This window comes from Ammospiza caudacuta, chromosome 6 (assembly GCF_027887145.1).
Source record: "Ammospiza caudacuta isolate bAmmCau1 chromosome 6, bAmmCau1.pri, whole genome shotgun sequence".
Classification (NCBI taxonomy): domain Eukaryota; kingdom Metazoa; phylum Chordata; class Aves; order Passeriformes; family Passerellidae; genus Ammospiza; species Ammospiza caudacuta.
Genome location: NC_080598.1, coordinates 17,687,150 through 17,701,280, shown reverse-complemented (window position 1 = coordinate 17,701,280; position 14,131 = coordinate 17,687,150). Strand labels below are relative to the sequence as shown.

Sequence of the window (14,131 nt, the reverse complement as noted above, 5' to 3'; positions counted from 1 at the left end):
GATGGACTTGGTGTGTTTTCTGCACGTTCTGCTTTCTCTGACACAAGTCAAGCATCTGGCTATTTCTATGTACAAACCTTTCACTGAATATTCTACAGGCAGATGTGGTACAGTTACGCCTTCCATTTGCACAGCAAAAATTCTTTGCCTTTTGGCTTTCCTGTTTCTGACTTGATGGTGATGAGAAACATTTTTGTGGCCTGTCATTCCATATCTGTCAGCTGCCCTTTCATCTCTTCAGATTTCTGCCAGCTCTCCATGGATGTACAAGGCATTTTTGTGTAAGACCATTCATAAATCCTACTTACTTTCTATTTTTCTTTTGCCAGTTTTCACTCTTGTCCCATTTCCCTGACCTCAGCAATCATTGGAATCATGTAGAAAAATCTATTTTGGTGGCCTTTTGACATGCTTGTATAGAAAAGATTCCACAATCATTGTTTTAGGAAAGATGTTCTTGTCTAGGGGGTCCCTAGCTTGTAAATTTTTCTATGATGTTTTTTCAAAAGATGTTTCACTGGATATGTTTATTAATTTGAGAAGTTAATGTCCTAATGCACTGTTTCTCTAACTATTTATTATAACAATGTTCCACTGAGCAGTTTGTAATACAAAGTGACCAGAACATTTCTGGTTTCCTGTCTCTTGTCCTGATGGGACAGGATGAGAAAAGAAACAAGAAACCCTTTAAGCACATGTAGTGAGTGTTCATAGAAGCATGTAAATTGTTGTAGTAATTGCTGGTGTCTAGTTACAAAAAGTTATCACTGTGATCTTATTAAAGTTAGGGCTTGTTGCATTCTCTTTTCATTACATTTGTAAGCTTGGCTCATTCTGCAGGGTTCACATATTAACTGTGCCAAAAGATGTCTTTTCTTAGGTGCAGCTTCCTTGAATGGTTAGTCTGAGATGTGTCTCCAGCATGGGCTTGAGGTGTCTTTTTTTTCTGTGTTTTAATATTTACAGAAACATTTTAACTTGGAACCTTACCAAAAAGCAAAATTCCCTTAACCTGTAGGACACACTGTTGATTTTTAAATGGGATATATTGCCCACTCAGATTTTGGCACTTTTTGGCAGCACATGTGAGTGCATTTGGGGTGTAGGTTGTGCTGTCAATGTTGCACATGCACAACCATGAAAACATCTGGTGCCTTCTGAGATAAGAGAGGCAGAACTTATTTGTCAGGTGAGATGTGCCTTGCCTGCTGTGATTTTCTGGTGGTGCTTTGTTGTGTTCCATTGCCTTAAAGATTGTCAGGAAAATGAAATGTCATTGCCTAGTTACATCTGGCCTCAGTAATGTTTACAGTTCATTGCAGAAGAGGGGAACATCAATATACTGATGATATAAAGCGAGCAGAGGACAGCGAAATGTTACAGGATTTGCAGGGAAGATGGCCCTGCTAGCTTTGCAATAATCTGTTTCTGAATTTTGAAAAGTAAAATCATGCCTGAGATTAGAGTTTGTGAATTTTGGCACTTTTCTTCTCATCATTTGGAATCCAGAATGCTACTTACTGCTGTTATTACCTGCTGCTTTTCAAAAATAACAATGGCATCACAAACATGATTATATGGCAGGATGGCTTTTTTTTTTTAGTACAGAAAGTCACAGACACAGTCTCTGGCAGCTAAATAAGGAATAGAAAATAGGGAAGAAATAGCACTTGTAGTTCAGAACAAGGAGGTTTTGGTGGATTTTTTATTATGCCAGCCTTTTATAGAGCAAAATTTGCATGTTGTGCTTCAATAAAGAGTACTATGGGGTAGTAATAATACATGAATTGTTATTTGGGATATGAAAGAATAGATATTACAAAAATAAATAATAATGAGGAAAAGTAAGAATAATAAAAGCAGTGAAATTATATCAAAGCAAGCCCAAGAGGTGGGATGATTAAGAGTAGGGCAGGCTGTTGAAGGCTTGTATTTAAAGGAAAGAGGTGATATGTGAACTTGAAGCTAGGAATGAAATGCAATGTGGCTGAACTCTGGCTCTGTGTTCCCCAATCCTGCAGATCGTGCTGTGAATGAATAAAGTCACTGCTCTTGATTTATCATAATTCTGCTTACTGGGGGAAACTTGAAAGAGATTCTACATCATTTCAGGGAGGGCTCTTAAAATGCAGAGAGATTTCTGTGGGCTCTGCATAAATACTGAACTATGTATTTACTAAGTTATTTTCAAGTGTCTTTGTTATTTTGATCTCTCTTCTGTTGCTAACAATATGGAACAGGATGCAGAATCAGTCATTTGGGTTTATTTACATTTTGAAGAAAACCAGAATACTTTTCCCACCTTAGCAGAATTTCTTAAAAACTAAACAGAAAATGACTTGACAAATCTGCTCCTCAAAGCTAACCAAAGCTGTTGTGTTACTGTGGTGATTATTCTGTATTTTCTGTCCTCTCTTACAGGTGGCCAGTGCTTCTCTTGGGGATGGAATGAACATGGGATGTGTGGTGATGGCACAGAAGCAAATGTTCATGTCCCAAAGCCAGTCAAAGCTCTTGGCTGTGCAAAACAGATCTTAATTGGATGTGGGGCAGGACACTCCATGGCCCTCTGTCAAAACTCCTCCCTAGACCCAGCGCACCTGGAATCATAACATCATGGATGTGGATGGACACCTTTGGATTGTGCAGCTCAGAGGCACTGCAGGGGAGCTGCCCATGATTAACAGTAGTTGGAAACTGCAGATATTTTTCCTAAATCCCAAAGGAACGACTATGCATAAAAAGCTGTAATATTTTAAAAAGTGTTTTCTGGGCTCTTGCCACAGGAATTGACTTTCTTGCCCACAGACAGAATTACAGACGTTCTGCCTTGGTGCAATACAACTGAAGACAGATTTACATTTTCTTGTTCTTCTGAGAAGTCTTTGAGGAAGAAACTAACTGCTTAATGGCTTACTGATGTATAAATTCAATCTGAAGAAATAGTCTGACAAAGGTGGTTTTTGTTATTGTATCTTTACATCATGAAATGTTTCACCTGCCAACTTCTACTGCGGTTGTGACCTCCCAGCAACTCAGAAAATTGTGTCACAGAGAAATGCCAGTGAAAGTGGCTAGATGCATGCACAGTTTTTAAGCAGAAGATTAGGATTAAAAGAAAAGAAGCAATATAATTTAGAAGGCTGGCAAAAGGGGAAAATGAGGCCCTTTTGAACTAGCTTTGTCTTGATTAAACTGAAAGGAGCAATATTTTTCATCGATTATTTTCTCTGCCAGACATCAGTTTATTATAGATTTACAGGGATGCAGACCTGCGTAAGTTATTAACTTGCAAACCAAATCTGAAGTTTCTGAAGCTACTGCTTAGGGAAGAAAAACTAAGAGCTCTTAGAAACATTCAAAAGGTTCCTATCAAAGGGCATAAGTCAGTTGTGGCTGCTGAGGACAGCTTGATCCAGTTTAGCTCCTGTGTTTCCATCTGCCTTGGAGTAGGAAGACATCAAAATCTAACCAGAAAGATTTTACAAGTTCTCCAGCCTAAAAGGCAGACCAGTATGCTCCTGATAATTTCAGGTTGGTTCTCACTTCTGTTTTGCAGCCCAACTGATTTGCTGTTTCACAGCATGCCCACAGCACTTGTTCCAGGTGGGAGTTTGACAGAGAACATAGGCCTAGCACTTGTAGGAGAAAGGAACAAGTGTAAAATGAGATGTGTTTGCCTGTTAGTAGCAAAATTTTGGAAGCTATTTATAAAACTGTTTTTTTCCCATACAAATACAGTGGATGCCATTAAACTGGATGTTTACCACCCACAACACTTACATTTGCTGTGGTATTTAACGTATTTCAAGTTCTAAATATAGAGAATTCTACTGTGTAGTAAATGCACCTTTTAATGAGACCTACTGTTGCTAAACAGTGGTTTAATTTTTAAAGCAGGCTTGCCAAGGAAGAAGCCTTACAGAATTGCAGAGTGCTCAGAGAAAGGCTCTTAGGAAATAGGACAGGAAGACCTAATGATATATCAGCTTACATATGAAGGGGAAGGAATTAAGGTGATAATATGGGCTGCATGGGTTTTTTCACCCTTGATTTTACAGCAGTTATAGTTCTTGGCTTCACTTTCAAGAGTATTTTATTTTTCTATTCAGCAGATAAGAAACTTGAGCAGACTATGAAGTTGATTTTATTATTTTATAATATACTATTACAGATACCAAAAGAATAATCAAATGGATCCTCTGAAAAATATGTAGAATTAAGATTTCTGTTGTAAAATGGATTTTTTTTAAATCCATGTGTTAGTTGTGGCTCTTCATGGCAATATACTGCTCCAGGCTGTGACCTCTTGCACTTATAATTATCTAAGTTGATATTTATTGACTGTTCTCAATGCCACTTTCTGGATACCAAAGCTTCTCTATTATATGCACTGAACAGTTTCTCGTGCTTTCTTTCACAGTCTTGTCTGAGGTTTCTATTTATGATTTCTGCAAAATCTGTCTACCAAATAAACGTGTTCTCTTGCTTCAGTAATCATCTCCTCTAAACAAGTCTGTTCCTTGATTAATCATGCCAATATGTGCCTTACATGAGGTTTACTGGACTGGACATGTGACTGTGTGTGCTGTAGCTGCAGTTCATTACAGAGGAGTCCAACAAATTATGTAACAAATAAATGTAAATTGGGTATTTGAAATTGTTTTCAGTTTTTCATTCCTGTAACATGAACCCACTTTTGGAATGCAAGGAATGATTTGGGGTGATGTGGTGAAGAAGCAAAGGAGTATGTGAGTTTGTTCCTGGTCCTGATCTGGTGTTTCATATCTGCGTCTGATCTTCCTCTTTGAAAGGCAGGAACTGCGTTTTTCTCTCCTTTGTTGTGCCTATATAGCTTGAAGACTTTGGGAAGTAATGACTTTTCTTGACGTAGTGAGGGCTTTGTCATCAGTCAGGGCTTCTAGGTCCTGCTGTAGTACAGACAGTGAATTGAATTCATTGTAGAAGGTGCATGGCTGAATGTCAAAACCAAGTTGCTGCTCGTTCTTTCAGAAGTGAATGCCCTGTTTTGTATGTCAGTGGCTTTGTTTGCAGAATAAAGCACTGTACAAAATCAGCTATGACTTTCTCTGTGAGGAAGGGAACACACAGTGAAAAGTTCCTTATCAAGTGGAAGACGACAACTTTCCATGCTGATGTTAAGAGTTTGTGACTGTTGCCTGTTGATAATCCTCGTGGATAAGGTCAGTCTCTGCAAGGCAAAATGCAGACCCAGTGTGCTCTGGTTCAGAGTTCTTTAACAGGTCTTCTGTGGTCAATGAAGCAAGAAGCCTGTTACATAAGCATTCTGCATTCAGGTTCAATTGGAAATGAACTGACAAAGTTTATAATATATATATATATATTTACAGAAAGACACTGGAGCAAGTTAACCATGTGTGCAGCTGCTCTCCCCTCCTGTTTTCTGAAGATAAGTAAACCTGCCACAGTGAGCTGACATTCATGAGAGAGAACAAGTTGTGAACTGCTGACCTTCAGTCCAGAGAATTTTCAGGCCTTTTGGTGGAGGGGGAGAAAGAGAAGAAAGCTGTTGTGTGCCTTTCTGTTATTTGAAGTCCTAGGAGATCTGCAGATGTACTCATGAAACCTCCATGTGCACCTGCACAAGATGCTCCTGTTCCAGTTCAAAGAATGTTGGTGGGACGATATGTGTGTTGTGTCAGAAGTTTCTGTCTCTCAGCGGATTTTTTTGGGCCACTTGGTGGTCACTGATGTTATTTGACTTGGTGTGGCATTCTGAGTTATTTGATGCATTTGTGCTCAGCGTGCCAGGCTCTGTATTTGAAGTGTGTTCATTTGAAAGATGGAAGATGGTTTGCCCAGTCACTGCTCCTTATACAACACTGACTTCTCTGTCTGCAGGTGGGCAGTCCTTTTGGTGTCTGACTAGGCTTGCCATCTGCAATCACCACAAAGGTCACTTCTGAATGAGTGACAGGAGCTTTTTCTTAGCTGCATGTTTTGAGCACAGAGAGATTGTGGGGAGGGTGGGAGAAAGTGATTTGATTGTGCTTTTTATGACATGTGTTGAGTCGTGAGACTTAGAAATAAGGATGGACAACTGATCAAGGAGATCAGTTTGAATGTAGAAGAGAAAGGTGACCATGGAAAAATATTTAAATGAATGGCAATAGAGAGCCTGATGCAGTCATCTAAAACACAGGGGAAAGGAGGGGGAGGACAGAGCCAAGATACAGCTCCTGAGCACTGAATAATCTCACGACACAACAGCATTCCAGCCTGCTGCTGTGGTGGGAGTGAGATGAGAGACAAGCTATCCTGTTTCATTGATGTTATTGTTCTCCCACTGTTTACTTATAATAATGTGAGTTGTTGACCTGCAGTGTTTGGGTGTTTTCTCATCCGTAGCATATCTTGAAATTTCCAGTTCTCCTCAGCAAAAACAGCAACATCTATCTTCACCTTGCAGACTCAGAAATATTTTGATCAGGCCTCTGATCTAGTCCAGCATTTAACCAAATACTATTTTTTCCATTTGATTCCATGAACTCTGGATCTGATTTCAACAAGACTTAAGTAATTTTGGGACTTCCAGTTCCTTTTTCCATGTTAGAGATCAAGACAATGACAGACCTTGGTCACTCTGAGCAATTTTGATATTTTTATGGTGCATGGTAAGTCTTGGGCTTTTTCTTGTAGCTAGGTATTTTCTAGAAAAGGACTCCAGAATTTTTTTATCAGTATTTGAGTCCTGCTTATGCTATTTGCTACTAGCTGAAAATTCCAAAGGCTTGGAATGGATACAGCCTGGGGTTGAGAATAATTTTGTGTGGTTTTGATTGTGGTTCAAAATGTGCACAGTAGAAAAGTGGCACCTATATGGAATTTGCTGACAACTCCAGCTGACACAAAACTAATTGGCCACTTTTAACTTTTTACATATTAATATCTTGATACATGTGCAAAAAAGAGGCAGTATGTGCTTTGTTCTTTTGCTTTAGCTTTTGTGCTGTTCTTATTTCCCAGTAAATGCTGATCTTGCATATTTTGCTCTATGTTAGCAAGAATAATAGCCTTGAATTTAAGTGCTTTGCTTTTCTGGAAATGGTCTTCTACTGGGTGAATATAACTGAAGATGTAGGTCTGTATCATATCTGCCTTTGAAGCTAATTTGGAGGAACTGCATGTGTAGAGCCCTTGTTGTTTTGTAACCCATTTAGATGTTAAAGGACTGAAGTCAGGCACAGTCTTGAGCTATTTGTGCATTTCATTCAGGTTCATCAGTCAGTTGTCTCAGCATTCACCTGTTTTTAATGCAGCAGCAGTTTTTACTCATCAGTGCCTCTGTAAAACATCAAAATAGAGTATGTGACTGAAAATATTCAGCAGTGAAAATAGTCTCTGTATTTGAATCATGGACTGGATGAACCACGTGTTTCCTTGTGGGAGAGTGAGGAAGCATAAATTTAGAGTATTGGGAGAACACATTCCTCAGCTTGATTGGAAACCAGAACAACAAAGTAGTTATGCCTGAATAAAAGCTGGCTGAAAGAGGAGAAAATTCAGGGGTGACATTTATTTTGCAAAATTTTCTCTGGCATTTTTGTTTGGTGACGTGTTGGATTTTGTCTCATTTCCAGATGTACCTTTGCAGGTTGGTATGGGTGGAGTGTCCAATTCCTGTGTTGGTCAGCCTCTCTCTCAGTTCATTTCCAACTTCCTCATCTGTTTCCAGGCTGCTTTGCCTGTGGACCACCTGATTATCCAGATACTATGCAGTCTTTGGGAGCAGTTCTGTCTTCAGGTTTTGGGGTTGAGAGTTGTAAGTGGAGTTTCAGAATGTCAATTCAATATTGTTCCAGTACTCCCTGGTCACCAGAGTTCTTTTAAGTATATGTGAACACTTTGCTAGCAGACTGAGTTTTTACTTCTTTTTTTTTTTATTTAGAAGTGAGGCCAGGAATTGGGAGATTTTTTATGTTCTGACATGACTTTAGTTTTTGGCTGCAAATGTCAAGTGAGTTTAGCTTTTGTTTTGTTTTTACTGATTTGAATGCATGAAGACATGTGGTACCTAAATTAGGGCAGCAGAGGAGTTGCCAATCAGTAATGAAAATGCTCTGTCATTTTAACTGTGTGGGTGCTTAATCATTTTCCATAATAATCCTCTGCTTTAAAGTACAAAAGAAAAGGGATTCCTACAGGGCCATTGTGTTCTTCTGCAGACAGGGAAATATGGCATCTTTTAAATAATGAAGAGATACTTCTCTCCTCTGGTGCCTTAATTCTGAGTAGATTATAATAACTATTCCTTCTTAAATATGGCTTTTCCTCCTTTGACATCAGAACACTTTAAAAAGAGCATAATGTCACAGAAACAGAAGCTGAGGCACAAAAAATGAAATTGGCCCAACCAAGGTAACCCAGCGTGTCCACAGGGGAGTCAAGAATAAAATTCCCATTTCCTGAGTCCCAGGCCAAGGCTCTACCTTGTAGGCTAGTGGCTCTTGAGGATCATTTTGAGTTAATCTCACGGCCATTCTTTCCCACTCTCTGCTGATTGCTGTTTCCACTGCTCCTGCTTGCATAACCCATTTTCCAAACTCCTCCTGAGTCCTTCTCATTTCCCACCGCCTGAGCTGCTGCCTTTCCTGCAGTCACCCACTTGCACTGACACCACCCCAGCAAAGTGTGGCCCCTGCTGAGCTGCTTTCCCTGGGCTTAAGCCTTGCGTGCTCTTGTGCTGCTGTGACTCACAGTCAGCAGCCTCTGCACAGGCTGTGTCATCCCTGCTAAGCCCTGAGTCCAGAGGCACTGCAGGTACCTCAGAGTGACAGCTGAGCTAACACAAATGTAACATTTTGCCTTTTGCTGCCCAAGGAATCTCTAGCTTGGGCAGCAGGAAAAATGGTGGAAGCCTTGGAGCACACACTTTTAATATTTGGTGTCTGGAGATGTTTGGACCCATGCACTTGCATGAAGTTTTTTAAGTGTTCAGGTGAATGCTGAGAGTTGAAAAACCTGGCTGTGCCAGGCTGAGACAGGGAAGATATCTTGTTATAGCGTTTGCTTTGTCAGATAACGAAAGTCAAGGGATGCAGTTCTGGACCTGTTTTTTAACATTTGGTTAAATTTGAATATTTAACCAAAAATTTAAATTTATTTAAATTTAAATATTGTTCTTGATTGCAAATGAACATTTATATTTCCCTAGGAGAAAAACTGGGCCCTTACAGTCCTAGATGAATGCAGAGGCTTTGGGAGTCCTGAACAGACAGGACTTTTATGCCCAGACTCAAGTAAGTGAGTGACTTAAAAATAACCTTCATCATTTAAGCATATTTTCCTGAAGTGAAGGTAGTTTGTGGTGAGCTCAGAGGCAAAGTTCCTTCCAGGATTTATATGGAAAGCAGAAAAGTAGGCTGCCTTTTTTTGAAATTATGAAAGGGATATGCAAACTGGCGGGATAATATCTTCAGGATATCTTTTTTGTAAGCAGCTTTGTGCTCAGTTCTTTTTTGAATGCTCTTGCCTTAGCCCTGCTTGCTCTCTTCTGTATTTCACTCGGCTCATTTGTCCTAGCAGACATTTGTTTCAGTGATGTATTTTCTTTTTGGCCCTGAAAGTTTAAGGAGAGAGGAGGCAATTTACATGAAAAATCACTTTATCCAGATTAATGACTGCTGCACTTGACTGTTATCACAGTGGTTTTAGCTAGGGTTTTTTTTTTTTTTTTGGTAGAGTGAAAAAGCAGAAACCTCTTCTCAGAAATTTCTTCCGTCTGAAATTTCAATTGTGGAGACACATGAGGTTGGTCCAGAAAAAATGAGTACCTTCATGCAGTCAGAGGAAAAGCTATATATGTAGAAGTTGTGGTTGAGCTTTAAATGTTAGCAATTAATAAGCCACTAATTACTTGACAGTGGGTACAGATGAAGGGCCAGCACTGGGTCTTAGAGGTGGGAACTCACTGCTGAAAGCTGAGTTTACAGAGGAGGAAGCACAGATGTTCCTTTACAGCTGGAAACAGGCAGAATATAACTGAGCTGCAAAACCAACTTCTGCTCTTACTTGCAATGGTGTGAACTGAGGAGTAGCTGGTGGCATTACTGAAGCCTGAAGTCAGAATCTACCCACATGGATAGATTTAATGCTTTAATAAAGACATGCACCTCCTGTAGGGAGAGGGGGCAGGCATGAAGGAATTAATGTTTTAATCATAGTACCTAAGCAAAAGCTCCTTAACTGCAAGGCAGCTGGGACAATGTGGTAAATTTCCCTTAGGATTCAATGCATTAACTTGTGAGATTTTCCACTTCTCTTGTTTCCCTCTCACCCTGTGTTGTCAGAGCTGCCGCTGTTGTGCAAGGGGAACTCTGGGGTCAAACAGATCTTAAGCTTTAGAGCATCTTTTGAAGGGCAGTGGATGGTTCTGTTTCTGAAGGGTTTTAGAAGTCATCCAGAAGACATGGTTACCTCAAATCAGACTGAGAGGAGAACCTAAATGAAAACAAGAGTGAGGAATGTAAAATGTAGCCAACCTGTCCTCTAAGGCTCAGATAGATGCAAAGTGCAGTGGAAGGTGAAGACCTACATGGGATTTACAGGGCTGAATTGTTGGTATTCCTTATGGTGATGGAGAATTAGCACTGGGCCCTTCAGTCAGTGTTAAATAAAAAATGGAGTAGATAAATCTATTTCTGGATTCTTAATACGTTATAAGAGGAAAAGTTGTTCATTAAGCAAATCCTGGATGAATCTGGATCTTACATCTGGAGGTAAGAAATTTCATCTTCTGAGAATGATGGCATAGAAACAGTGTGAGAAAAATAGTTCTTGGGGGAAACTAAAGCAGAAATCAAGTACTTAATGCTGTATCAAGGACTACAAAGGAGTTCTCTAATTATATACAGCCTTTCCTCTATCCCTAAAACACAGCTTGAGGTCTTCCTTGTGTTTCTTTTGGAGTAGAGTTTTGTGATGACAAGGTCCAGCTGCAGTTGGGGGCTTTTTGTGTATAATTTAGCACTTACCAGAGCCATGAGTGTTTCTTCTGGGTTTTTTTTTTGGGTTTAATCTCTACTTCCTCCAGACTATAGGGACATTATTCCTTTACATTTCCATTCCCATCAGTAATTGCAGATGCTGTAGGTTGCCTAGAAGATTGCCAGTTTTTTTGAAGTTCCTCACATGAGGATAAAGCTGTGTATCCTTCCTTTATAGAAGTACTTTACCAAAAATGCTCAGGCAACTACAATGCTGTTGGCACACAGTCCATAGTTGTCATTTGTAGCATCTAAAATGAAACTTAATCCCATTGTGTTTCTCAGATCTTACTGGTGCATGTTTTGTGTGGCAAATCAAGTGTGACTCGGACATGTGGATTTCTTTCTGTTTCGGATCAGGTGAAGTGGTGTGGCTCAGTGATGAACAAGTGAAGGATGGGGCCCGAAGAAGTAAGAAAAACTGAATTCATTTAATCAGCTAAAAAGACAAACATTTATTATTGTTGGGGAGGGAAGGAAGATACCTAGATCATTATAGGGGTTTTTAATCTTCCCTTGTAAAATTACTAATGGTGTGAATTCTTTAGACATCAGTTGTATCAAGTGTTTGCAGGCTTCATTTATTATCTACTAACCAAAATTAGCATTGTAGAACCAAAGCAATACCAAGCTTTTCTCCTACATTTCTGTTGAGAACACTGTATTTATTCAAGATTTTAGAAGCAAGTCTCTGGAAACCCCTGATTGCTTCAGAAAAGGATTCCCCTTTACACTATACAGCAGGCACTGAAACCATGATACAAAATTTATTTTCATGCTAGAATTGTTTTGCATAACATTGTGCATGCATTTTACTCGGTACTAAATTGCATACAATGCTGTTGTCTTGTTTCTTAAACTTTGAGACCATTTATACTTGAGTATTTTCCTGATTTTGTACTATAAGTCCCAGTTTTAAAATAACACCTCTTTTGTTTAAAATTCATACTGATTACTTAATATGAACAATTTATGAAGGGTTTTTACGTTGGATCTATACATCAATAAAATACAACATAACCAGAGCTGGAAAATTAACCAGCTGTTACTGTCAGGTCCGAAGGAAGGTCCCATGTGTCACAAGCATGCCAACAAAAACAGACAGGAAAAAGTTTTTCTTATTTTTATACACTTCTAGTTGGATTAAAAGTTCTGGATTTCCATGTTGGTGTGATGAACTGTGAAGGCGTGGTCAATATGACCGATGACTGCCTGATTGCACTTTTTAAAACCATTACTCTTTATCTTGTATACAAAAAGAAGCGATCCATAGCAAAGAAATGTACAGTTTTATAATGTTTTACATTTTCGCTACAACAATGTATGTAAAAGTAAAGAGCTTTGAAAGAAAATATATAACTTTGCTTTTTTTTTTCTTTTTTCTCCTTAATCATACATTTGCAGTATTTCTTGTGTGTGTGTTGTTTTGTTGGGTTTTTTTTTGTTTTGTTTTTTTTTTTTCATTTTCATTTTTGTCTTCATGCAACTCATGCTTTGGAACAAAAAAATAGATTAAAAAAAAAGAAAGATCTTCTACAGTTTTGTTACATTTTGGCCGTAGAAAAAGCCTGCATCTCTAGTACAACTCCAGAACCACGAAGAATCATCCATAAAACCTGCATGGAGCGAGTTAACTTTGTCCAAATGAGAAGGTCTTCTATGCCTGCACAGTTCCACAGAGATGTTTATTAGCCATCAATGTTCATCTCCATCTTGCCTTGTCAGGTCACTCTGACTGCCTCTGTTGGCATATATTTAGCAATGACTGGACTTTCTTTGCAAAGATCTGCATGTAAAGAATACAATCAGTACTTGAGCTTCTTCCCTGCGCTTTTCACATCAAGCTCGGCATCTTAGTGTTAAAGGAAGGAAGAAAAGGTGAGATAGCTACATGCAGAGGCAGCCATATTCTTCTTCAACAGGATTTTTTTTTCCATGCAGTCAGCCAGACTGAGACCTCTCTACAGTGTGTCTGAGTATTGCTTTCAGCTTAAAATAGGTGCCCATGCAAAGTTTCATCCTACTGTGCTTGTTTGCTCAAACTCCTGCAGGGTTCCTATGGCTCAAAAATATCCTGAGAAAAGCAAAATCTTCCATCGTTGGCATGTTTCAGCATCGACTAAACGCCTAACCCATTCCATACAGAGCCAGTAGATCCACCATTAGCCACAATAAGCATATACTAGCAGGATGCACCAGGAAGGAAGCCATCTGGTGCATCTACCCTTCATCCTATGTAGTGATACCATGCAGCACGTATGGCCCACCAGTGCTACGCCAATGCCTGCCTATTGTCATCTGAGTGCTATTTAGGAGTGTTGTCACCTAAGCATCAGAAGTAACACCGTTTGCAGCGGGTGCTACTGTGAGACATTGCATCTTCAGACTTAGTCACCTGGACTATATGCAACATCGCATAGGCTAATTGAAAGTAAAGCTTTTTAGACCATTCTCTGCTACTGATCCATGCTACAAAATAGATGGGATGGGAGACCAAGAACGTCTCACTGGGCTAGGAGAGCTGTAGGGCGCAGACACTGAGGATAATCCTATCGCTTTTCCACTTATGCCAGCTATGCTGTTAAGGCTCCGTGACATTTCGTAACCTTCATTTAAAAGAAAAATGCAAAGTACAGCATTGGATCAATGACAGAATGGACTAAGAATGAGGTCAACATCGTAGCCAGTTCAATAGCATCCGCATGCACGGACATGCCGAGAGTAGTATCGCTTGCAACATGACTCAGAAGGCCATTGGAATACAGAAAAAATTTAAAATATATACATTTTTAAAAAAAAATCATCATTTCTCAAGATGGTCAGGCTATGTAATTGATCCTACAGGCAGCAACATGGTTGTACCCTAAAAAAAAGAAGAGTCAGTGGGAGGGATTTTCTATGTCTCCGTCATACACTCACACATACCTCTCCCTTCCACTTCATGCATTGTGACCTCAGGCAAAATTAAGGTTTGTGGTATCTTTGTGGGGCAGGAGAGGGACAAGGCAGCAAAATCCATAGAATTGAATGTGTTGCTGTAGAGATACTACTCCTTTGTTCTCAGCATTAAAAAAAAAAGAAAAGAAAAAGAAAGAAAACAAAAT

General features: G+C 39.4%; 2 protein-coding genes across 6 annotated transcripts in view; one reads left to right on the top strand and one right to left on the bottom strand.

The window, feature by feature from the left end:
- The window catches only part of SERGEF (secretion regulating guanine nucleotide exchange factor), a 141,345-nt gene extending 136,701 nt beyond the window's left edge, over positions 1 to 4,644 (top strand). The window contains exon 11 of the mRNA XM_058806474.1: positions 2,422 to 4,644. Within this exon, the coding sequence (XP_058662457.1) occupies positions 2,422 to 2,612 (191 nt within the window). The 3' untranslated portion in view covers positions 2,613 to 4,644. The remainder of the gene's footprint in view (positions 1 to 2,421) is intronic.
- The window catches only part of KCNC1 (potassium voltage-gated channel subfamily C member 1), a 120,773-nt gene that overhangs the window by 4,075 nt on the left and 102,567 nt on the right, over positions 1 to 14,131 (bottom strand). Inside the window, exon 4 of one of the 5 annotated variants that reach the window (XM_058806472.1) lies at positions 11,470 to 13,633. The exons of 2 other annotated variants lie outside the window; for them this stretch is intronic. In XM_058806472.1, the coding sequence (XP_058662455.1) occupies positions 13,497 to 13,633 (137 nt within the window). In that variant the 3' untranslated portion in view covers positions 11,470 to 13,496. Of the gene's footprint in view, positions 1 to 11,469; positions 13,634 to 14,131 lie in introns of those variants that run through there. 2 more of the 5 variants (XM_058806469.1, XM_058806468.1) reach the window with 2 other exon arrangements.